The sequence below is a fragment of the Carcharhinus amblyrhynchos genome, chromosome 18 (assembly GCF_965287045.1).
Source record: "Carcharhinus amblyrhynchos chromosome 18, sCarAmb.v2.hapA, whole genome shotgun sequence".
Lineage (NCBI taxonomy): Eukaryota > Metazoa > Chordata > Chondrichthyes > Carcharhiniformes > Carcharhinidae > Carcharhinus > Carcharhinus amblyrhynchos.
In genome coordinates, this window is record NC_137341.1 from 44,554,861 (window position 1) to 44,581,908 (window position 27,048).

The window sequence follows — 27,048 nt, forward strand, 5'->3', positions numbered from 1 at the left end:
TTGATAATTTTTGCATTTAAGAACTGGCAAGATTTGTCAAATTGTGGATTTCAATACTATTAGCAATAAATTTTGTCAAATGGCCATAGAGAGCATTGAGAAGTGTGTTTAAGCGGCACAGTGGTTAGTGCCGCTGCCTAGCAGCACCAGGGACCTGGGTTCAATTCCTGGCTTGGATCACCATCTGTGCAGAGTCTGCATGTTCTCCTTGTGTCTGCATGGGTTTCCTCCCACAGTCCAAAGACGTGCTGGTAAGGTGCATTCGCCGTGCTAAATTCTCCCTCAGTGTACCCGAACAGGTGACGGAGTGTGGCGATTAGGGGATTTTCACAGTAACTTCATTGCAGTGTTAAAGTAAGCTTACTTGTGACACTAATAAATAAACTAAACTATAGGATTTGAAATGCGTTTCCTGTCTTGCTCCATTTGAATGCTGTAATAGTGCTGGAAATACAGTTAGGTGTGATATCATCAAACTACAGTGTTTTAATTTCATAAACATGAAAGCAACTGAAGAGGTTCTTTTGAGCATTTGCTGCACATTCTTGAGTGCTAAAACAAAGACCCAGTCTTTTGATTCGGACAGGGATCGAGTGCTGTTGAATTAACAGGAAAGGGAAATTTCCCACTTTAGCACCTGTTGGTAAGCATTCAGATGACCCAAATTGTATGCAAAGTAAATTCCCCTCCTGTTGGGCCTAACCCCAAAGGGCACGCTGTATGTATTACACCATTGAGAAACTTTCACCAAATGTTTTGGCCTTCATGCCAGATTGCTAAATTACAGAATATTATAGGCACTTTGGTCAGATCTATAACTGCTGAAATTATCTGGTTAGTATCAGGCCTTTAATATTTTATTCCTGTTTTATTCTATTTGTTTTGAATGAAAGACGATGCTTTTGACCTTTCCATATTCAAAGAGGCATTGGATTGTTGTTTGAAAAGGAAGAGCATGCAGAGTAGTGGGGAAAAGTTGCAGCAGGGGGAGGCACTGGTACTATTGTTAAAGTTTTAATGTTTATTTATTAGTGTCACAAGTAGGCTTACATTAACACTGCAGTGAAGTTACTCTGAAAATCCCCTAGTTGCCACATTCAGGTGCCTGTTTGGGTACACTGAGGGAGAATTTAGCATGGCCAGTGCACCTAACCAGCACGCTTTCAATCGTTGGAAGAATTCAGAGTACCCGGAGGAAACCCACCAGACATGGCGGACAAAGTGCAGACTCTGCACAATGATCCGTGCCAAGAATTGAACCCGGGTCCCTGGCACTGAGAGGCAGCAGTGCTAACCACTCTGCCATCCCGTACTTGAAAGAGCAAATGCAGAAACAATGGGCAGATTGGTCTCCTGTGCTGTGTAACAGTTCTACATTGTGTGCTGGTATTTTTAGGACTTTTTTTGCGCCTGGGATGTTGCTAGTCTTTCATTCTGCATTTTTTTACTGTTATGCAATAAAAAAGCCTCTAAATAACAACAAGATTTGTATTCTTTGTTATGTGATATTCATTTCCTCAAGGAACGAACTAACATAATACCTAGATGCCTAATGCATTTAAAATAATCTGAATACAATGTAGTTAGTTTAACAATCCTTGATCTCTTTGTTGGCCTGCTGTTGCACATTAAAAACCTTTTTGGTTTGTTTCGTTGTATCCATGCATGAGATGGACCTAAATGAGTTATCTACCAGGAGTTTCGAAGAATCTTGTCAAAATTATATGTTTGTATTTTTTTTCAAGTATTGAAGGGTGGCACAGTGATTAGCACTGCTGCCTCACAGCACCAGGGCTCTTGGCTCAATTCTGGCTTTGGGTGACTGTGGAGTTTGCACATTCTACCTGTGTCTGCATGGGTTTCCTCCCTCAGTCCAAAGATGTGCAGGTTAGGTGGACTGGCCATGCTAAATTGCTCCTTAGTGTCAGGGAGATTAGTGGAATAATTAAGTGGGGATAGGGCCTGGGTGGGATTGTTGTTGGTGCAGGCTGAATGGTCTGAATGCCTCCTTCTGCACTAAGAATTTTATAATTCTGTGTGACTTAATTGCAGCATATTGCCACCACCCCACTGAAACAGATTCTGTTCTTTCCTACATAATGTGTCAAGTTTTCAGTGATGGGCTGGTGCACGCGTATCTTGTTAGATCGTTGTTGATATAAATATTATACGCACAGACTATACCTTGTGAAGGCAAAGTTGCATTGGCTAGAATTCCCCAAGCTTGTCATTTAAAGCACATGACTGTGATGTGCTGGCTAGATCAAATTCTTATTGCATATCACAATTTGCAGTGTTTGTTTACCAGTCCATTTGGTAAGAAATGGAGCTGTATAATTCCAGTTGTTTCTGTTCCTGTTTGCAGTGTAGCTCTTGAGTCTATTGAATCATTGAGTCTAATGATTAAATGTAACAGATCTCATGGCATTCCTTGCTTACGGTAAATTGATTGATAGGATGCTTTGTAAGGATGGTAGTGATTTACAATGAAATGCAGAATGATTGTTCTGTGAAGGTCGAGCTTTGTCTCTTTGAAATTGCAGCGAACTTTGTAGATGGGAATGTTCTGATTAGTTTCAGGTTCAAAAGCGCACAAGATTTAAGATAATTTTTGTTACAGATGCCAAACTATGTTGATGTCTGCCTTTTTGCTGCATTTAAAGAATTTATGATGTATTGTGGGAATCTTTGCTCATGTTAGGCCTAATATTTACTTTTGTTCTGGTGCAACTTAATCTTTGCATTTGTTTATTAATCATTGACATCATGATCTGTTATCTTGTATAATAAAGGTATTTTTATATTTGGAAAAAAATGTTCTATTTTCCACTAGGGTAGATGTGAAACTTTTTGGCTCTTCTGCCCTCCATGTTTTAGAAGAATTTGTGGAACACCAGGAAGAGCCTGTTCTTTTAATAGCTTAAAATATTTTTTAAATGTGTTGTTTTGCTTATTCTGTTCACTTGTCATAAACCTGATAACTGCTTAAACTGACATTTTAATTATTGTATGATTCGTTTTCACAATGATTGATTAAAATTGCACAGTATGGATGTGGTTTCTGTTTAACAGTAGAGAAGAATGTAGAATGCTTAAATTAATTTATCATGATTCCTGTTAACATATCCCAAGTGTCTATCTGAAAGAGATACAGTGCTCTGATAGTTGTAAGATTACTATGAAGGGAATAGCTAAGATAGAAGCAGGGAGGTTGTTTCCACTGGTAGGTGAAACTAGAACTAGGGGGCATAGCCTCAAAATAAAGGGGAGCAGATTTAGGATTTAGTTGAGGAGGAACTTCTTCACCCAAAGAGTTATAAAGAACAAAGAACAACCCAGCACGGGAAACAGGCCCTTCGGCCCAACGAGCCCGTGCCGCCGCATCACCCTACACCTATTCTACCCTGCATGTCTACGAATGGGACCCTACTCAGTCAGATTCAGGGAAGAAATAGTGTCAATTTGGTAAAAACCGATTAGCCTAAGAGCACATCTTTGGGGTGTGGGAGGAAACCGGAGTGCCCGGAGGAAACCCACGCAACCACAGGGAGAATGCGCAAACTCCCACAGACACAGGCCCAAATCCATGTGTCTGCACAGCCAGCAGTGCTAGTCACTGAGCTGTTGCGGCGCCCGTCTACCGGTCCAGGATCAAGCACACACACCGACATGAAGTACTAGGTCACTCCTGGACTTCCAAGAGCAGCCCACGCACGACCCGCCGTGTGCATGCCCCTCGCTTGACACGAGGTGGACCTCCACCTGTGGAATAAAGACAAAAAATATTAATCATACAGCCTGCCCTTCCGGTGTCTCCCGAGGTTTAACCCTATTTAATAGCCCCTACCATATCCCTCCATTCTCGTTTCACTCATGTGCCTATCTAACTGCATCTTAAACGAGTCCAACGTTCCTGCCTCCACCACCCTACTCGGTAGCGCATTCCAGACCCCCACAACTCTCTGCGTAAAGATAAATGTGTGGAATTCCCTGCTCAGTGAAGCAGTTGAGGCTACCTCATTGATTCTTTTTAAGGCAAGGATAGATACATTTTTGAACAATAAAGGAATTAAGGATTATGGTGAGCAGGCAGGTAAGTGGAACCTAGACCACAAAAAGATCGGTCATGATCTTATTGAATGGCGGAGCAGGCTCGAGTGGCCAGATGGCCTACTCCTGCTCCTAGGTTTTATGCTCTTATGAAAGTTTGGAATTGTCTCATGATTTTTGTACTCCCTGATAGTAACCATCATGTCCTCCTTTCCAGTGTTCAAAGTAAACAATTGTGCATACCATTCTCAGTTAAGTGGCTTTTTGGATTTTTGACGGGTTACTTGTTTTGTAGCTTTCGTTATTGATCGCTTAAAGCCATTAACCTTTTATGTAACAGGAAGCAAGATGCAAATGCATTTGCCCTGTTTCTGCTGCTCAGCTGAAGGATGAGTATTTAGTAATGGTGAGATTCAAGGCAGCATGTTTAATCAGGATGGAAAAGTGTTGTTTATATTTAATGATTTTGGCTGTAACTGGAACATCTATGCTAGAACTGCCGTAAACTGGTAGAAGGTTTTTTTCTCATGAGGCTTTTTTCCATATTTTGAGTCAGCATTTTGGGTTTTAGAATGGAGTGCGTGGAGTAAGAAGAGTAACAAAAATCATTTATAGCACCAGGGTTGGTTTTGAATTTCTCTCACAAATAGTTGATACAGCTACAATAGCCCTTATCTGTGCTGTAAACCTCTAATTCTATGATAGACAGCCTTGAATCATATACATAAAGCAAAACAAGAATACTACACATAGAACATTACAGTGCAGTACAGGCCCTTTGGCCCTCGATGTTGCGCTGACCGGTGGAACCAGTCTAATGACCCTCTAACCTAAACTATTCCAATGTTATCCATATGCCTGTCCACTGACCATTTAAACGCCCTTAAAGTTGGCGAGTCCACAACTGCTGCAGGCAGGGCATTCCATGACCATACTGCCCTCTGAGTAAAGAACCTACCTCTGACATCTGTCCTATAATTACCACCCCTTAATTTAAAGCTATGTCCCCTTGTGTTAGCCATCACCATCCGAGGTAAAAGGCTCACACTATCCACCCTATTCAATCCTTTGATCACCTTGTATGCCTCAATTAGGTCACCTCGTAACCTTCTTCCCTCTAATGAAAATAACCTCAAGCCCCTCAGCCTTTCCTCATAAGACCTTCCCACCATACCAGGCAACATCCTGGTAAAAATGGTGGAGACCTGAAATAGAAAAACAGAAAATACTGGAAATACTCATCAGTCACACAGAATGTGTAGAGTCATAGAATCCTACAGTGCAGAAGGAGGCCCAGGCCCTGTCCCCATAACCACATGCATTTACCCTAGCCAGTTCCCCTGACATTAAAGGAGGCAGATGCAGAGTTAACATTTCAGGTCATTGGCCTCCTTCTATACTGAAGGGATCCTTTCGGCCCATTGAGTCTGTATCAACTACAGTCCCATCGGATCCTACTCCTGAAACCCCGCAGATTTACCCTGCTAATCCCTCTGACACAAGGGTCAATTTAACATGGCCAGTCAACCTAATCCGCATATTTTTGGACTGTGGGAGGAAACTGGAGCACCTGGACAAAACCCATGCAGACATGGGGAGAAAGTGCAAACTCCACACAGACAGTGACTGAGATTGAACCTGGGTCCCTGACGCTGAGAGGCAGCACTACTAACCACTGTGCCACCCAGAGACCCTTTGTCAGGTGTCTGCTTCTCACTTCACAAAGGCTGCAAGCCTTGCTGACTGTTTCCAGCATCTCCTGTTCCTTATTTTAGTGTATAACCAAGTCTTGGTTGTTTGCCCGGATGGTCATGTTATATGGGCTGAACCTAAGTCATTGATGTGTGACTGAGACAAGCGTGTGAGACTGTAAGAACATTGAGCTAAAATTTAAAATACCTTTTTGTGTTGTGGCATTTTAATGTCTGAATCATAAATTTTGATTCCCATTTAAAGGGTGTTTAATACATTAGCAAAACGATGCTGATATAAATCTAGCACATTTAGTTGTATGAATTTACAAAAAGAGTTATACTTTATAGTGTAAGCGAATAAAGAGAACATGCAGAATCATTGTGTGACTTTATATAATTTATTGTTTCTCTTTCTGACTCAGAATCTGCATCATTAGAGGAATTGGATGTAAAGGATAACATGTCCAATGTATCCAAGGACAGAAGTAATAGGTGGCAAGAAATTCAGGAAGGACTACAATTTATCCAGTAAGTGTCTTCCTAAGCAGTGTGCTTAATTTTACTATTCTCTGAAGCTCATATTCTCTGAATATGATTGAAGCAACACCCAAAATCAGTTGTATATCCTATACAATAAAAGCAAAATACTCTCGATGCTGGAAATTTGGGAGGAAAAAAGATGCAAAAAATGTTGGAAAAACTCAGCAGGTCTGGCAGCATCTGTGGATGCAGTAATTAAAGAATGCTGTTAAAGACACACTGATGGGATAATTCCCCCTCCAGTTTCTCTTCTTTCCCTCAACATGAAGTTTGGCTCCTTGCCACTGTGACACGTTTGAAATCATTCATGTATCATGTGAGAAATGAGTGAATTCTGTTACTGTGCTACTATTCAAACCTTGATGTTCTTTGAAGACTGCTTCTGGAATCCCTTTGTGATTATTGCATGACAGCGAGTGTAAATACTGGAGGGTTAATTCTGGGATTGGATGCTCCCAGTGAGGAATGATAACAGTATCTTGGAACTTTGTGGGTGTGCAGTCAAGAGATTTCAGTACAGGAGTTCTGATGCACGTTTGTCCCTAAGTTTGAACCTAGAAGATTTGGGCCAACATTTCGGTGTAGCCACACACGCTGAATAACAAAGATATTATTGGTATTTTTCCCCATCCTGCTTTTAATTTGGCATTGTTATTTTAGTAAATATAAATTAATCAGCAAAAGGATTAGAAAACGTTCAGAAATTAAATACCTTAGCAGCTTGCAATATGGAATTCCAGTTTTCTTTCTTCCAACCAACAAGTTACACCCTTCCCTGTGGCATGTTCAGTAATACTTGCTGTAATTGTATAGACATTTCTGATTGCAGGTATGTGCCATAGAACATAGAAAAACTACAGCACAAACAGGCCCTTCAGCCCACAAGTTGTGCTGATGATATCCCTACCTATGAGGCTTACCTATAACCCTCAATTCTATTAAGTCCCATGTACTCATCCATAAGTCTCTTAAAAGACCCTATCGAATTTGCCTCCGCCTCCACCACCACCACCGACGGCAGCCGATTCCACTCACCCACTACTCGCTGAGTGAAAAACTTACCGCTGATATCTCCTTTACCTACTCCCCAGCACCTTAAACCTGTGTCCTCAACCATTCCAGCCCTGGGAAAAAGCCTCTGAGAATCCACCCAATCTATACCTCTCGGCACCTTATACACTTCTGTCAGGTCACTTCTCATCCTTCGTCTCTCTAAGGAGAAAAGACCGAGCTCCCTCAATGTATCCTCATAAGGCATGCCACCAAATCCAGGCAACATCCTTGTAAGTCTCCTCTGCACCCTTTCAGTAGTTTCCAGATCCCTCCTGTAATGAGGTGACCAGAACTGAGCATGTGGATTTTTAAAACATTCTGTCAAAGGTATAGATGAGTTCCTAGTTTCTTTTAAATGTGCAAATGGGAAATATATTAAACAGTAAAATGGGTACGATCTGTTTGTTTTGCAGCACTAATTTGTATATTTTTATTTACTTGTTTACTACAGATTGTCACAAATTTCACGTTGTTGTCCGTAATGGCACGTGATTAGTAAAACTAGACAATGCTGGAAATACTCAGCAGGCCTGGCAGCAACTATGAAGAGAGAAACTGAGCTGATGGTTCAGATCATGTCCTTTCATCAGATTTGATTATGTTGGCACCAGGTGGATCATGTTGGCACAAAAACTGAAAATGCTGGAAAATCTCAGCAGGCCTGACAGCATCTGTGGAAAGAGAGTAGAGTCAATACTTTGAGTCAGGATAATTTGTCGTCAGAATTGCTTGCTCAACGCTCTGACTTGAAACGTTGTTAGGGTTTATTCTGTCTCCACAGATGCTGCCAGACCTGCTGAGATTTCCCAGCATTTCCTGTTTTTGTTTCAGATTCCAGCATCTGCCATATTTCGCTTTTATCTTGAAATCATGTTGACAACCTGCTGAGAAGGAGCGCTGTTTTGTTTCCCTAATCATTTTGGTGGATGTGTTTTTGATGGCAAACAGTGTGGTGTGTTGTGTTATATAACATTCTGCTGTGATGGAAGCAACATAAGCAACTTGCTTGATGGTGGATTCAAGTCACAATTTGCACGGAAAAATTATCGCTTTGTGCTTCACTCTGCTGCTTTATCGACCTCAGAAATAGAAAATATGTAATTGATGTCAATATTGTGGGGCAAAAGATCATATTTGTTTTTGACTTAGTTAATTGCAAGAAATTATGGATGAAGCTCCGCTGGTAACATATAGGCCACGTAGATCTTCCACAGAATAGCAGTCATCGTCAGATTTCTCAAACTTTTCCAGGTTGCTCCACATTTCTTGCCCAGCCTTCAGCCAAATTTCACCAGGAATACACAGTGCACTCCTCACAGAGCGCTCTCAGTGCAATGGGGTTGGTGGGAGATGGGGGTGAGGTGGGTGCAGGAGAGAGATAGGACACACCCTCTCTGTATGGCACTAGGTTTCATATATTAATGATCTGGAAGAGGGAACTGAATGTATTATTTCCAGATTTGCAGATGATACAAAGTTGGGTGGGAGGGTGAGCTGTGAGGAGGATGCAGAAATGCTTCCGCGTGATTTGGACAGGTTGAGTGAGTGGGCATATGCATGGCAGATGAAGTACAGCACGTATTAATGGGAGTATATTCACTTTGGTAGCAAAAATGGGAAGGCAGATTATTATTTGAATGGGTGTAAATTGAGAGAGGTGGATGCTTAGTTTTATGTCTTCAAGCATCAGTCGCTGAAAGTAAGCGCACAGGTACAGCAGGCAGAGAAGAAGACAAATGGTATAGCAAGAGGATTTGAATATAGGAATAGGGATGTTTTACTGCAATTGTATAGGGTGTTGGCGAGGCCCTGGAGTATCGTATGCAGTTTTAGTATCCTTATCTAAGGAATGATGCCCTTGCTATAGAGGGAGTATAATGAAAGTTTGCCAGGCGGATTCCTGGCATGGCAGGTCTGTCGTGAGGAGAGACTAAGTCGGTTAGGATGGTATTCATTGGAGGTTAGGAAAAGTGAGAGGGGATCTCATAGAAACTTATAAAATTCTAACAGGATTAGACAGGGTAGGTTCCAAAAGAATGCCCCTGATGGAGGGGGAGTCCAGAATTAGGGTTCACAGTGTGAGGATAAGGGGTAAACCTTTTAGGACTGAGGTGAAATGAAATGTCTTCATCTAGAGAGTGAATGTGTGGCATTCACTATCACAGAAACTAGTTGAGTCAAAACATTGTCTGATTTCAAGAAGAAATTATATGGCTCTTGGGGCTAAAGGGATCAGGAGATATGGGAGGAAGCTGGATTGATTTTAATGATCAGCCATGATCGAGATGAATAGCAGGGCAGGTTGAAGGGCTAGTCCTATTTTCTACTTCTATTTTTTATGTTTCAATGTCATAAGGTAACTTTAAATGTGAACGCTAGTGAATGGATAAATGAATTAATTGGTAAGGTGGAGTAAGTCAGTAGGGTGGTGGAGGGATTGTCAGGTCATGTTGGGAGTGGTAGGTTAGTTTGGAAGGGGTTAGTCAGGTAGTGGGGTAGGCACATTTGATTGCTGGGTAATCGACTACCCCCCAGGAGGTGGTCAGGGGATAATAAAACAGTTGGCAGAGTTGGAAGATTCTCAGGGAGGGGTGGTCAGTGAGTGATTGGAGAGTCCGTCCTGTAGTTATTCAGGAATTCGACTAAGGTTTAATCTGTCTAACATTTCCTGGGTAATCGTCCAGGTAAGTACTGCAGAGCTGTTTGAAGTCCCTAACTTTGAGTCTAATATATCCACTGAAGGTCCTGGGGAACAGGTGAATTTCACATTTCTCCTGGAGGTCAGAGCATTGAATGGGACATGCATCTTGGGTCAATGATTAGAGACTGAAGATCAGGGTTATCAATTAATTATGTTGGTCTCGTTTGATAATGCTAGTGTTGTGACTAGAAAATATTGTATCAGACAGATTTTTGTGTTGGTTGATGTATTTTTAATATTTTGGTATGTTGATTACCACATGCATCCAGTACGTGATGTTTATTTCTTTGTTGGTATTATTTCTGTTTGTTGTGTTGATAAATTATGGTTGTGGTAGAGTTAAATTGATTTTACCGTGGATGGAATTTCATTAAGGTAAATTGAAGAGCACTTCATCACAATAAAGAATGCAGCATCTGAGAACTTCAGTAATTTATTCCTTTAGAAAACCATTCAACTTTTTTATTGACTCGTCAATTCAGTAATATAAAACACTTAATTACAATTGTGTCAAGATAATAAATCTAATGAGGGCAGCGTGGAAACTAGCAGCAATAAGTCAGATCCTCAGCATGTGGAAGCTCCAAAAAATGCCTGCCTCTCTTGGCTGTGGAAAGCACATACTCGTAACATTACTTAAGTGTTAGAAGTCACTATATTTCTTTTTCACTACTGGTTAAAACCTCCCCTCTGCTGAAACTGCTGACCAACTAGGATTCACTTCCCTAAGTAGCAGTTATTCATATGAGCCTTGACAGTCATTGTCAACAAAATACTTTGACCATGTGGAGTGCTGCTGTAGCTGCATTCAGTTCTTAGCAATGCCTATTTACACGTAGTTCTCAGTGGAAATTACTGGATTGCAGAAATGCAGGAACCTTAAGTTAGTTTCTCCCTCAGGATGAAAGTTTCACGTTAAAGTTAAAGGTTAAAATGTTTAGTTATTAGTGTCACAAGTAGGCTTACATTAACACTGCAATGAAGTTACTGTGAAAATCCTTTAGTCGCCATACTCAGGTGCCTGTATGGGTACACTGAGGGAGAATTTAGCATGGTCAGTGCACCTATCTACGTTAGGACGGCATGATGGCATAGTGGTTAACGCTGCTGCCTCACAGCACCAAGAACCTGGGTTCAATTCCTGACTTGGGTGACTGTGTGGAGTCTGCACATTCTCCCCATATCTGTGTGGATTTCCTCCAAGTGCTCTGGTTTTCTCCCACAGTCCAAAGATGTGCATGTTAGGTGGTTTGGCCATAATAAATTGCCCTTTTAGTGTCAAGGGGGTCTAGCTAGAGTAAATGCATACGGTTGTGGGAATAGGGCTTGGGTGGGATTGTGGTTAGTGCCGACTCAATGGGCCAAATGGCCGCCTCCTGCAGTATAGGATTCTATGTACCATATATGTTTTTCGGACTGTGGGAGGAAATCGGAGCACCCGGAGGAAACCCGCGCAGATGTGGAGAGAACATACAGATTCCACGTGGACCGTGACCTGAGCCAGGAATCGAATCTGGGTCCCTGATGCTGAGGTGGTAGTGCTAACCACTAAGCCCCCGTGCTGCTGGATAAGGAATCAGATGATAAAAATATACCACTGTCATAACTGAAATCAGTTGATTTAGCAAAGACTGGGGATTGAATGACTTTTTTTGATCGCTATAACTGAGCTAATTATTGAGCAACTGACTGGATGTTTTGCTGTAAATGTTTTCTTCAAGCCTGAAACACTAACCTGAATGACAAGATTCTTTTGATCCTGAACTACTTGTACAATCTGGTGGGTCATCTTTGCTTGATATTGAGTCAAGCATATCTGTTTTGCATGGAATCCCTACAGTGCAGAAGACAGCCATTCAGCCCATTGAGCTTGCACGAACTCTCCAAAAGAGCATCTTGCTGAGATCCATCCTCCTCCCTTCCCCCATTCCTATAAACCTGCACGTGGCTAATCCACCTCATTTGCACATCTTGGGACACCGAAGAGCAATTTTGCATGGCCAGTCCACTTGACCTGCACGTTTTTGGATTGCGGGAGGAAACTGGCACATCCAGTGGGAAGAGAAATCCACTTCTTATATATCTTTCCCATTTTCTCCCACCAACAATTCACACAAGTGGAAATTCCTGGGATTTTGAATGGCCTGTACCCTTTGATCTCTGAGGTACTATGAAAACTTGGCCATTTGTTCTGCTTATGTCAAGCAACCTATTGAAAATGTACAAGATTCTTTGGGGCCTTCATAGGGTGAGTGCTGAGGGAAACCATCCTCTTATGGGGGAATTTAGAATTAGGGGGTGCAATTTAAAAACAAGAAAACTCCCATTTAAGAAGGCGATGAGGAGGAATTTCCTCTTGGGTTGTTAGTCTTTGGCTTCACAGAGCAGTGGAGGCTGGGTCATTGAATAATAAACTCGGGCTGAGTTTGACAGACTTTTGATTGCCAAGACAGTTTTAAGGTTGTGAGTGATAGGAATGTGGAGATAAAGCCACAATCAGATCAATCATCTCCTTTTTGAATGGCAGAATAAGTTCCTGGGTCAAAAAGTCTTATTACTGCTCCTGTTTCCTAGGATCTTATGAACTTGTCAAAAATTGTATATCTGCCATGCATGGATTGGGTTTGATCAAGTGTGACATTTGATGTGTGGTGTCAGGCCATGCCGTTGGCACATTGTTAACACCCATACTGCTGTTGCTGTTCACCTTTTGAGGTCTCAGTTGCAGACAGTACCCTGATTCCTTTTTGCTGCTGTGATACACAATTGGGTAAGTATTTTCAGTTGAATGCCAAAAGTTCTGAGAGTTCTGGCTCTTGGTCTTCTGTTTGCTTTTTTTTTGTCTTTCCATTATTGATCTTTAGGCCATATTACATGATACATTTATTTTATATGTGGAGTTTCTGATGATTTTGCCGTCGTTGCCACATTATAAGCACATCACATGTCCAGCAACATGTGAATCCCACCATGATGGCAATCGGTGGTACTTATTGATATCTGAATTGATGTTGAGAGAAGATTTGCAGATCTCCGTAGGGATCTAGGTAGGGTAGATGCAGGGATGATGTTCTCGATGGTAGGGGAATCCAGAACCAAAAGCCACAGCCTGAGGATTCAAGGGAGACCATTTAGGACGGAGGTGAGAAGACATTTCCTCACCCAAAGAGTGGTGAGGCTGTGGAATTCATTATCTCAGGAAGTAGTTGATTCCAAAACATTGAATGTATTCAAGAGGCGACGAGATATAACACTTGGGACAAATGCGATCAAAGGTTATGGGGAAAAAGCAGAGTTAGGCTGTTGAGTTGGACGATCAGTCATGATAGTAATGAACAGTGAAACAGGTCGAAGGGCCAAATGGCCTCTTCCTGCTCCTATCTTCTGTGATTCTAAGATTCATGTTTTACTCTGGATCCATTATTTGAATTATCCATATTTCTACATGTTTTTTCCTCAAGAATGATTCCATGCAACCAATACATTCTAGTACATTTAATGAGAATGCTGCACTTCTTATCAGCTATTGTTTTGTAATCAGTGAAATGTTAATAGGTGCTATTGTTGAACAACTTCTGTTCGATTGCTTAAAAGAAGATGCCTTCTCTTGTTCACCTTTTATAAATATTGTTTTGCTTGCCACTGATTTTTCACAATCTTTACTATTCAGTTATGATCACAACAGATGTTGATTGCTGAGCAGACCAAATCCCAGAGGGAAACCTGGCTTATGGGCCATGCCCTTTTTTTCGTATTTTGAAAATGAGAGGCAGCCTCAGCAGCAAGAAGTCCAGTAGCACTTTTGGGATTTGAAAAATTAAAAGTAGACCCCCCACCCCCGCCAACCCCAGGAGAAAAAATTGACCAACAATAACCGTCTTCTAGGCAACACTCTCTCGTAAACATTTAACTATTAAAATCAAGTATTATTACCAAAGGCAAAACTGCTATCACTTAAAAGGGTGTACCACACAACCTATCAAACCCTTTTCCACCCTACTGTGGAAATCCAAGAAACTTAAGAGCAAGTCTGAATTTTTTTCAGTCCAAGACTTTTCTGGCTTTATTGAATGGCTGTTTTACATTTCATCTTTCCCACTTCAGCTGTTTATAGGAGATCTTCTCTACACAGTCAATACCATATGAGCTCAACTTCTCGTCTTCCTTTTGCTTTTCCCCTTTTAGCTTCAATTCCATTGTTCTCAGAACTTTGAACTTTTCCAAAATATAAAAAATCTTTTATGTCTTTGCTATTACCCCTATTTTAGGGCCAAATAAAATGTAATAATCTTTCCTTGCTTATTTATGAAATAGTTGCAAACTGCAAATGCCTTTTATAGAATCCCTGCAGTGCAGAAGAAGGCCATTTGGCCCATCAAGCCTACATGAACAGCAGCTCCACTCCTGCAATCCCATGCATCCACCCCAGCCAATCCCTCTGGCAATAGGGGTCAATTTAGCATGGCCAATCTACCTAATCCACATGTCTGGATTGTGGGAGGAAACTGGAGCACCTGGAGGAAACCCGTGCAGACACGAGGAGAATTTGCAAACTCCGCACAGACAGTGACCCAGGCCAGGAGTTGAACCTGGGTCCCTGGCACCGTGAGGCACCAGTGCTAACCACTGTGCAGCCCCTTGTGTCACCTTGCCACCAGTTTTATTCTTCTCTGGAATTTAACAGCTTAAAAAAACTAACTCCTTATCTATCTCCTGATGCAAATTTCTAAACTTTACTTATTTACATGTAAAGCCACTTGATTGTAGTTTCACTGCAAACGCATACACTTAGCATTTTGCTCCTTTCATTCTCAACTCCTACATGATCTCTATTAACCTTTCCCCAGCTTAATTAAATCGTTTATATATACACACACGCATTCTCATTCTCACGCATTCTCTCGCACATGCGCACACTATATTTTAAAAATCATTCTCAGAATTTTGAATTAGCAATAAATCTTTAACCACTTTACTCATGATGCTTCTTGTTCAAGTTCCTGATTACTTTTGCAATATGAGTGTCCTAGTCGCGTTGTACTCTGGTGTAATTTATTCTGACAGGACTGGAGAATTGAGGGGTGGTGGGGACAGAGAAATATGGGTTGCCTGAGTCCTCATGTTGATATCAATGAACTTTCTGAAAGGTTTCGTGCATCAGAAGGCTCCCACTGCTCAGCGAGTTATTTTCCATCCTCTAGGTCTAAAATTTTACATTTCTTAAAATGACTGTCAGCCATTGTCTGAGCTTAAGTACACAAATTTGATGGTTAAGAATCAGTGCTCACTTTTAACCCTGGGTCGGTTAGCTCAGATGGTTAGAGTGTGGTGCAAATAATGCCAAGGACGCAGATTCAATCCCCGTACTGGCCAAATGCAGTTACCTATGCCTGTGGAGTCCTGGCTTATGATGTGCTCAGTGGAAATCTCTTTTGAGTTGCTGCATGTAGTTCCGTAGTCACAATGTAATTATTTGGGGGCAGCACGGTGCCACAGTGGTTAGCACTGCTGCCTCACAGTGCCAGGGAACCGGGTTGAATTCCCGGCTGGGGTCACTGTCTGTGTGAAGTTTGCACGTTCTCCCCGGGTCTATGTAGGTTTCCTCCCACATTCCAAAGACGTGCTGGTTATGTTCATTAGCCATGCTAAACTGACCTTCAGTGAACCTGAACAAACGTCGGAGTATAGTGACTAGAGGATTTTCACAGTAACGTCATTGCAGTGAGAACGTAAGCCTACTTGTGACCAATAAATAAATAAACTATTGAACAGTAAATAGACAGAAACCTCTGGCATCCGTCCATGTGCAGTTAAATGCAGAAATCAGGAAGTTAGCGTCTGATTTGTTCTCCGCAAACTTTACTCCCTTGACAAACAACTTGACTCAGATACATGAAATTATGTGAAGTTGCTGCACTTGTGCACTAGATACTTACTAAATACAAGAGAAGAGGATTTTCCCAATCAAGTCTATGTCACATTTTCATGGTGTTTTTAGTTAACTGCCAAATAACCTTGCTGGCGTTGAAAATTAACTTATAGAAATGTGAATTCTTATAACTTCAGATTTTAATTATTAGAGATTTTAAGAAAAACTAAGATCAATATTTAACATTTCCTTTCTCCCTCCTTTTTTTCCTTCCTCACAATCCTTATTAAAGTTTTAACGCTTATTTATTAGTGTCACAAGAAGGCTTACATTAACACTGCAATGAAAATCCCCTAGTGGCCACACTCCGGCACCTGCTCAGGTACGTTTAGAGAGAATTTAGCATGGCCAATGCACCTAACCAGCATGTTTTTCAGACTGTGGGAGGAAACTGGAGCACCCGGAGGAAACCCGTGCAGACTCCACACAGACAGTGACCCAAGCTGGGAATCGAAGCTGGGTCCCTGGTGCTGTGAGGTAGCAGTGCTAACCACTGTGCCTCCGTGCTGATTTTATATCCAGTTAAATATTCCAACTTGCACTCGCTGGTTTAGACTCCGTGGATAGGATTTGCCGGCCATGCTTGTCTCAATGCCAGAAAATTCCGCCTGAGGTCAAAGCTTGGTCTGTGTGCCACCCGCTAGATTCCCGTGGCGGGAGAGAAGAGAAAATTCTGCCCCATGACTCAGTAAGGATTCTTCTACATGACTGAAGAAGCATGCCATGTCTATTCTAATTACACAGGTGTGCATTCCCTATAGAGGATGCCAAGCTGTTTTGACTATCTGATAATTAGAAATCACAGTCCAAAACCCTTCAGAAACTCTGTGACATAATGAATGACGAGCTGACTGCTAAATCTGGGTTATGGAAATAATGGGGATCCATATGCACACCACTTTTGCAGAAATATGTTCCTCTGTGGGTCGTGGAATTTGGTACATTTCTCCATGTCTTCAGTTAGCAAGTTTGAATCTTTTTATTTGTGATTCATCTCTAATTCCATATCTGCCATGTTAAATACCTTAACTGGTATTGTAATATTAACCACGAACCATATTAGCTATATTAGAGGAAGGTGGTGGTATGGTGGTAATGTGATTAGCAATCCAGTAGCTAATGCTCTGGGGACAGTGGTTCGAACCATACCACAGCAGCTGGTGGAATTTAAATTCAGTTCATAAATCTGGAATTTAAAAGCTAGTCTTGTTAATAATGACCCTTGTTAATTGTTGTAAAAACCAATCTGGTTCGCTAATATCCTTTTAGGAAAGGAAATCCCCTGCCCCTTCTTGGCCTGGCCTACATGTGACTGCAGATCCACAGCAATGTCTCCTAAAAGCCCTCTGAAATAACCGAACAAGGCACTCGGTTGAATCAAATCATAGTCTACATAAAAGAATAAAACAGGAAGGATCACCGGTACTAGGTCTGTGCAAGTTCTGAGGAAACCAGCAAGAGGGAAAAAACCTTGTCCTCAACAATCTAGCTGTGGCAGATGCATCCCTCCATGAATGTCTTAGGAGGAGTGACCACTGCACAGTCCTTGTGGAGAAAGACCTGTCTTCGCAGTGAGAATACCTTCTATTGTGTTTAGCACTGCCACCATGGTAAATGGGATTGATTTCAAACAGATCGAGCATCTCCGATGTGCAGGCTATTGCTGCTCAGTTTGAGATTTGTCAAGATCACTCAGCCCCTGATTTCATCAGAGCCTCTGTCCAAACATGGACAAAAGAGCTGAACTACAGAGATGAGAGTGACTGCACTTGACATTAAGAAGGCATTTGACCAAATGTGGCACCAAGGCACCCCAGGAAAACTGGAGTCAATGGGGTCTACACTGGTTGGAGTCATACCTAGCCCAAAAAGGTTGTGAATGTTGGAGGTCAGTCATCTCCATTCCAGGACATCACTGCTTGAATTCCTCAGGGTAGTGCCCAGGCTCAACCATCTTCAACTGCTTCATCAATGACCTTAAGTCAGAAGTGGGTATTTCACTGATGAATGTACAATGTTTAGCATTTTTGATTCCTCAGATGTTGAAGCATTCTGTGCCCATATGCAGCAAGACCTGGACAACATTCACAATTGAGCTGATAAGTAATAAGTAACTTTAATATGCGCATGCCAGGCAAAGACCATCTGGGGTTCACCATTCTCCAGAAACTGAACTGTACCAGTCATTTAAGTACTGTGGATACAAGAATAGGTCAGAAGCTGGGAATTCTGCAGAAAGTAACTCACCTATTCAGCATTGACAAGGCACAAGTCAGGAGTGTGATGGAATACTCTCCACTTACCTGGATGAGTGCAGCTCCAACAACACTCGATGCCCAACACCATCCAGGACAAAGCAGTCAACTTACTGACACCTCATCCACCATCTTTAACATATGCTCCCTGTGCCACTGGCGTAGAGTGGCAGCAATGCATATTACCCACAGCATATACTGCAACGAATCAACAAGGCTCCTTCAACACCACCTTCCAAACACGCGACCTCTACCACCTAAAAAGCCAAGGGCAGCAGCTGCATGGGAACACCTTCGCCTGCAAGTTTCCCTCCAAGTCGTGCACCATTTTGACTTGGAACTATATTACTGTTTCTTTACAGCCACTGGGCCAAAATCATGAAACTCCTTTATCTACCAGCAATGTAGGTGGACCTACATTACATGGACTGCTGTAGATTAGAAATATGGTTCACCAGCATCCTCTCAGTGCAATTAAGGATGGGTGGTGAAAAATGCTGTCTAGCAAACGATATCCACGCCCTGAAACTATTAAAGGATACTAGTCTGATTAAACTTGCTGATATGTTAGTCTATGACTGTAGTGTTTATCATAAATTACCAAAACAAATGTTTAAAATACTTTAATTAGACAAGTAATCTTGCCTATTTTATCTGTTATAAAACATTTTGTAATTTTTACAATGTTTTTTCTAATTTTGGTCTTTTTACTTACCCGCCTTTCTTCATGCTGTTTCTCCTATACATCTTGCAAGACAAAAACTATCCATACTTTAAATGGTTAAGATCTTCCTTTTAAACAGTTTTTAAGTCATTCAAACATCCAATATTTGAGGATTGAATTGCTTGCATTATTATAGTATCATAGATTCTACAGTGCAGAAGGAGGCCATTTGGCCCATCAAGCCTGCACCGACAACAACAATCACACCTAGGTCCTATCCCCATAACCCCACTTATTTACCCTCCTAATCTCCCTGACACTAAGGGGCAATTTATCATGGCCAATCACCTAACCCGCACATTTTTGGGAGGAAACGGGAGCACTCAGAGGAAACCCACACAGATGCAGGGAGTGTGTGCAAACTCCACACAGTCACCCAAGCCAGGAATCGAACCCTGGTCCCTGGTGCTGTGAGGCAGCAGTGCTAACCATTGTGTCACCTTGCCACCCATTGATGTGACAAAGATGTTCAAGATTGTGCCACAGGAAAGTATTTTTAAGACAAAGGACTTTACGTACAGTTTATGGGTTACCAGGACATTTATTTCTATTTCGGTACATGTTAAAAATGATATTGGGGCCAAAGGTCTTCTTGAACTTCAGGTGCCCCAAAAAAAAATCCTTGCTTGTCACATCTGTATTGCAGAAGCCTGTTTGTCAGGTTTAGTATGTGTACTAGACAACCATTAATAGTACACTCACTGGAAGTTCAATGAAAGGTAATATTGAGTGAGAGAAACTTCTGTGGTCTCCCAGTCAAACTAAAGATACAAAAATACTATTCGATTTTTGTCTTTTCAAACTTGAAGAAAGCATTTTGAGCTCTAACATTTTAAGATTTTCCTGGTGTGAAGGTAGCAGTGGGTTACATCTTTAAGAAATAAATCTCATTGTAGCATCCAGATTAAATGCAGTTTTTTCAGGGTGTTTTGGTATGAGTACGCTAATAACGACAGCAGTTATGAGACTACTTCCTCCATTTTCTTACTGCTGATGTTTAAAAATGACTCTAATAAACTGGTATGTGCAGCAAATACAGTACACTCCTCTGCAAATCTGGTTTGATTCAGGAGAACCTTAATCATAGAATCCATTGAGCAGAAGGTGGCCATTCAGCCCATTGAGTCTGCACTGACCACAATCCCACCCAGGCCCTATTCCCATGACTTCATATATTTACCCTGCTAATCGCCCCCAAAACTAGGGTCAATTTAGCATGGCCAATCAACCTAACCCGCACATCTTTGGTAGCAATACGGAGCACTCGGAGGAAACCCAGACAGACACGTGGAGAATGTGCACACTCCACACAGACCCACCTGGGTCTGTGGGGCTGTGAGGCAGCAGTGCTAACCACTGTGCCACAGTGCTACCCCAAAAACAGTGGCCCTTATTGCACCTTAAGCAATGCATTGAGAATTAGAGAATTCTAGGAGGGAACTGTTTAAAATGAACATTTAATATAATATCTGCAGTTTTATCACTTCAGTAGTTTGTTGCCAGCCAAGCAGAATAACTGCAAAGTTATGGTATTAATTTCAACAGCTTTGCATCATATGCTTCAAGTCATTACATTATAATTTAAGGGAGGCAATGCCCTAGTAGTATTATCGCTATATTATTAATCCAGAAACTCAGCTAATATTCTGGGAACCTGGGTTTGAATCCCCGCCATGGCACACAGTGGAATTTGAGTTCAATAAAAAAATCGAATTAAGAATCGATTGATAACCATTGTTGATTGTCTGAAAAACCAAATTTGGCTCACTAACGTCCTTTAGGAAAGGAAATCTGCCGTCCTTACCCAGTCTGGCCTACATGTAACTCCAGAGCCACAGCAATGTGGTTGACTCTCAACTGCCCTTGGGCAACTCAGGATGGGCAACAAATTCTGGCCAGCCGGTGACACCCATGCCCCAGATGAATTAAAAAGAATATTAGCTGTTTGGTAGTTCAGAACTTGAGTATTGTTGAAGAAGGAGCATAACAGATCTTTTCATCATGCACTCATCAGGACACTTCACAAGATTAAAAAGTCTCACAACTCCAGGTTAAAGTCCAACAGGTTTATTTGGTAGCACATGCTACTAGCTTTCACAACCAATATAAATGGAAAACGCCAATTTATACAATTTATGTGGACTCTGGTGGAGGCGTTGCCATTGAGATGTCTCCGTGCAACACCTCTAACAATCAGAGTCCATTTGCCAACCAGTTAGCATTGTCTTCTCATTTACAGTATAAATTTCCCCCTGTATTCTTGCAATGTGTCCTGTTGAGTGCAGGACATAAAGTTTTGACATTGTTTATTTTTCAGCAACACGTTGAAATTACATTGTAACACTCTACTTAGTTAATACTGGATATAATTAGTAACTCGTTTTAAATTTTGAGGTCCCCACCACAATATTGTTATAACTTCCTAATTAAATGTCACAGCTGAAGTATACAAATTAGTACCGTTGGAAGTATTGGGTATAGTCTACCTTGATAAGTCAGTTGTATCTTGTGCAAGAAAAATCCAAGATTTGAATTCACAATGTTAATAAAACAACGCACTGGGAACTTGGCACTTCTAAATTGACTTATCAGATAATATGAGTGGAAGGACTTGAAATTAAGAGGAGTTGACTGCCATATAAATGTAGACTCACTCAGTGTGCTGGCCCAGGGTGTTGCATCATTGCACATCCAAATGTGTGGTATTGCTCAGATTTGATTTTTTTTAAAGTATGCTTTCCATGTATACTTCAATTAAGTCCTTACAACACCCCAGTAGGTAGCATTGAGCTCATTGAGCTTCCATTGCCAAGGTGTGCCAATGGCTTAGATAGTTTTAGGTGTTTTTAATCCTCATATGGGGACCAACTGTGCATGTTAGGTGCGGTTGGCCATGCTAAATTACTCCTTAAGTGTCCAAAGATTTGTAGTTTAGAAGGGGTAGCAAGTTAAATGCGTGGGGTTTCAAGGACTGGTCAGGAGGAATGGGCCTGAATAAGATGCCGAGTCGGATCAAACTTGATGGGCTGAATGGTGCCCTTTTGTAGGGATTCTATGAATCTATGAACTTAAGTTTCCCGAATATTTGTTAAAAGTTTAATATCTTAGAAGGCACTGTGTGCTTAAGAAACCCAAATCTAAAGCTAGTTCTGCTTTACAGCCAGAATTGGGCTTCTGAGACTGGATTGAATGGACGTCAAATTTGCCTTTATAACCAAACATAATGTACAAGAGAGCTACGTTCCAGATCAATATTTAATAAAGCTCCAATCAACTTTAGGCAAGAGCTTTCAACACCAGTGACGCCCACTCCCATGAAATCTAACTCATGTAATCTAATGTATAAAACATGAAATCCCTGTTGGAGGATAACTAACAAAATCAAAATGAAATTATCAATTTAAAGACCAAAGACCTAAGACCTAGTGAGAATAGATCAATGATTGTCAGCTTACAAAAATCAGTTAAAGAACTGGTTTTCCCACTTGGCTTCCTGACTACATTCTTAAGCTACTGTAAGATTTGCAACATTAAAACCATTGAAAGAATTATATTTTTTAATAACTTCTATTAAACTATAAAGTTGTCACATATCTTAGAAGACCTTAAGCTGTGTTTGCCATTAAGTTTATTGTACAGTTGTCACTGAATATTGTGGATAAGTGCAGTCTGAGTGTTGATCTGGGTAATTCCCTCAAATATACATAGCTTGACTTTCTGTCCTCGTGGAGGAACACAATTTCTGAGTTCCTTGTTTTTTTTTGATTGAGAATTAAAGCAGTTTTATTTGGTTAGTCTCTCATTCAAGCTCTTTTAAAGCAATAAGTATTGCTTCCGAGGGTGTTAGCACATACTTTTCATAGTTACAAAACTTCTGATCCTAATTCATGCTGTCTTGTAGTGCAGTTGAGGAAATTGTATTCATTTCCCATAAAAACACGGTGCTGTAAACTACTGCATTTAGTGCCTTTACCCACGATAAACAACCTTTCTTGAAGGAAACTTCGACAAGTGTTCACGATTGGCCATTTAGTGAAGGAGATCAGAAGTTAATCTTCAGTTTTAAATTGATCCACAAAGTGGAACATTACACATGTATAGCTCCCAATTCTACAATCTCATACCAGTGTCAAATGAGTGCCTCTTCATATTGACTTTTTGAACCAAATAAAAATAAACCAGTTAACAGGGATGACAGCCCTTTTAAGTGTGTTCAAGTAATCATCTACACCACAAGATTGTATATACAATTTCAGATTAGGGAAGTGATTGCTTAAAAATGTGAACAGTTATTATTTGCAGAAAATGTATTTGGGTTTCTAAGCAAGAATGCTGAGAGTTGTATGCGTTGAGAGTGCTCTTTGGAAAGTTAAAAAACCTGCATTTATATATTGTTTTATTAATTCATGGGATGTGGGCCATCATTTATTGCCCATCTCGAATTTCCCTTGAATTGAGGGTGTTTAAGAGTCAAGAACATTGGAGGCCAGACTCAGTAAGGATGGCTGATCCTGAAGGACGTTAGTGAATCAATTGAGTTTTTGCAACAATTGACAATGGTTTCATCCTTAGACTTTTCTAATTTTGGATTTTTTTTATTGAATTCAAATTTCACCAACTGCATTAGTGGGCTGTTGAGCAGCAAATAATATTTGGACCAATGTAGCTTGATGAGATTGGGGAAGAGAAATAAACCAAGTAGTAGTAGGCTACAGGATGCAGAAGGAGAGCAGTCTGGCTTACGAGTGCATAGGTCATTGAAATCAACGGTGCAGTTGCAACAGCAAGAACTAAAGCTAGATGACAAAGACACCTACGTCAGACTACTATTTATTGACTAAATCTCAGCCTTCAAAACCATTATTCCTACAAAACTCATCTCCAAACTCCGTGGTCAGGGCCTCAGCTCCTGTCCCTCTGCAACTGGATCCTGAACGTCCTAACCCACAAACCACAATCATTAAGGATAGGCAACAAGAGCAGCTTCACGATCATCCTCAACACAAGTGCCCCACAACGCTATGTTGTCAGCCCCCTACTATATGCCTTTATACACCAAGACTGTGTGGCCAAATTACCCTCCAACTTGATTTTCAGGTTTGTTGATGACACCACCATGCAAACCATGAAATGCAAACATTTCAATGATGAGACAGAATACAGAAATGAGGTAAAGAATCTGGTGAACTGGTGTGACAGCAATAATCTCTCCCTTAATGTCAACAAAACAAAGGACAGTGTGATCGACTTCAGAAAGCATAGTGGAGAACATGCACATGTCTGCATCAACAGGGACTAAGTAGAAATAGTCGAAAGGTTCAAGTTTTTAGGTGTCCAGATTACCAACAACCTGCCCTGGTTCCCCCCATGCAAACACTATAGTAAAGAGAGCCCACCAGCACTTCTACTGTCTCAGAAGACTAAGGAAATTTGGCATGTCAGCTACCACTCTCACCATCTTTTACAGATGCATCATAAAAAGCATTCTTTCTGGTTGTATCACAGCTTGTTTTGGCTCCTGTTTTGCCCAAGACTGCAAGAACCTCCCAAAAGTTCATGAATATAGCCCAATCCATCATGTAAACCAGCTTCCCATCCATTGACTCTGTCTACACTTCCCACTGCCTCGGAAAAGCAGCCAGCATAACCAAAGACCCCACGCACCCCGGGCATTCTCTCTTCCGTCGTCTTCCATCGGGAAAAAGATACAGAAGTCTAAGGTCATGTACCAACCAACTCAAGAACAGCTTCTTCCCTGCTGCCATCAGACTTTTGAATGGACCTATCTTGCATTAAGTTGATCTTTCTCTACACCCTAGCTATGACCATAACACTACATTCCGCACCCTCTCCTTTCCTTCTCTATATATGGTACACTTTATATAGCGCACAAGAAACAATATTATTGTCACATGTATACTAATACATGTGACAATAATAAATCAAATCAAAATCAGCTGATCGGAATTGCAATCATATACGATGGGAAACTTGGAGATGGTGAAAACTCCCAGAAGAATCAACACCAGGATCTGCAGATGAATCGATGCAGTCATTGTTAGAATACTGTGTGTGGTGTTAGTCACTGTATAGCCATAAAATCCAGATATTGGAGTTATTGCAGAAAATGGCAACCATTGTCTAGTCTCAAGGGTGCTGGCTGTGAGGAAAGGTTGAATAAAATAGGATTGTTTTTACTGGAAAGACGGAGGCTGAGGGAACACCTGATAGAGGTCTACAAAATTATGAGAGGCATAGACGGTGTGGATAGTCAGAAGCTTTTGCCCCAGGAAGTATCAAGTACAAGGGTTCAAGGTGAGGGGGAAAGATTGAGGGAGATGTGTGTGAGAAATTTTTCACGCAGGGAGTGGTGGGCGCTTGGAAAGTGCTGCCAGAGGAGGTGGTGGAAGCAGGCATGTTTGCATCATTTTAAGAGGCATCTGGATGGGTACATGAATAGGGAGAAAATAGAGGGATACAGACCGTGTAAGGACAGAAGGTTTTATTTAGGTTTAGCTGGGGCATCATGATAGGCATGGACTTGGAGGGCCTAAGAGCCTGTTCCTGTGCTGTACTTTCCTTTGTTCTTTGTTCAAACCAATACTTTCGTAAAGGCTGCTGAGTATGAGGAGATGTTAAAATTTATTCTAAAGCAAAGGGCCACATTGAAAATTGAAGTTTGATACTTTTGAAATTTGCTACAGGCTCTGAAGGGAAATGAGTCAAACATTTCTAACCAGTTCAGAGTGAAGATTTTTAGAAAAAGACTAATTAAATGGAATGCAAAAGCAAGCTGCTGCAGTTGTTGGAAATCTGAAATAGATACATAAATGTGCTGGAAACTCTCAAGTTGGGAAGCATCTGTGGAGAGGAAAGGTCATAAACCTGATACCTTTCCATTTTTTCTTGTCCAAAAATACTGCCAAATCTACTGAAGACTTTTCCAGCATTGTCTGTTTTTTTTAAATCATCTGGAGTGGACAGTCCAAAGAACCATTGGAAAAGATTTTATTAGTTGGTAAATGAAAGAGAGAATTTTTTGAAACCAGTGCTGTGTATTTTCCTATGTGAGATCCTGGTTAAATCACTTGTGTTTTAATGGCCCTGTATAATGTTTGATTTATTATTCTCACATGTACTGGGATACAGTGGAAAGTATTGTTTCTTGTGTGCTATGCAGACAAAGCATACTGTTCATAGAGGACATGGGGGAGAAGGAAAGTAAAGGAATTTGGGTCTATTGCTGAATCATGAGACAAAGACCCCATGGGAAAGGGGAAAGAATAGAAAAGGCTAACTTTGAACAGGGTATTCCAGGCTATAATTTTGAGGATTTTGCTGTATTCAGCATTGTACAAAAATTATGGATTGAAAGAGTAATACACCTTTGAAGTAAGCCAGTTACCGAGAGGTGTGTGCGTGTGTGCTGTTTCTTTGACATCACGTTTTCAGAATCATTTTCACTATGCTGGGCTAGGTCTTGCACAAAAGAGGCTGGCTTATCAGAAACCTTTCCTCCAATGCCTGTGACCGTTTGTTCGTTACATGTCAATGGGCAGCAAATCATTAGCAAAGCACTTGCAATTTCCCAGTTAATCACCCATTGTGTATGAATTTGTATGGAATTATGCCCACCAAATTGGTTTTCAAACATATTTTTATCCACATGTCGGTCTTAGCATTTTAGCAGGAAAAAAACTTTGATCAGTTGTCAGTAACATCTGTGCTGTGTTCCCTCAACAGTTTTTTTTGCCTCAGTAATTGAATGGCATTGATAAAAGTCATGATGACTGGCCTATTCTCCTTTGAATATGAAATGTTTACAGCATTCATGCACTTTAAATACTGCGTTTAATCAATATCTTAAATGCATTAGGATGTACGATAATCAGAAACTTTTGCTTCTGTGCACATGTTAAAGTGTTTACCTACTACTTGAGTGACTATATTTATCTAATAGTCTGCTGCAATTCTTGTATTATGCTTCTCAATGCTCAGTGGTATCGCATTTGTGTCATGCATCGCATTCATTCTCCTCAGCAGAGATTGTAGTGTCAGTTGTGGTTCGATCGGTAGCACTCTTGTCTCTTTGAATCACGTTC

General features: G+C 41.0%; 1 protein-coding gene across 5 annotated transcripts in view; it reads left to right on the forward strand.

Annotated features, from left to right (window-relative positions):
- The window catches only part of zc3h7a (zinc finger CCCH-type containing 7A), a 111,052-nt gene that overhangs the window by 21,708 nt on the left and 62,296 nt on the right, over positions 1-27,048 (forward strand). For all 5 annotated transcript variants that reach the window (XM_080206930.1, XM_080206934.1, XM_080206935.1 and 2 more), the window contains one exon: positions 6,167-6,272. In XM_080206930.1, the coding sequence (XP_080063056.1) occupies positions 6,167-6,272 (106 nt within the window). The remainder of the gene's footprint in view (positions 1-6,166; positions 6,273-27,048) is intronic.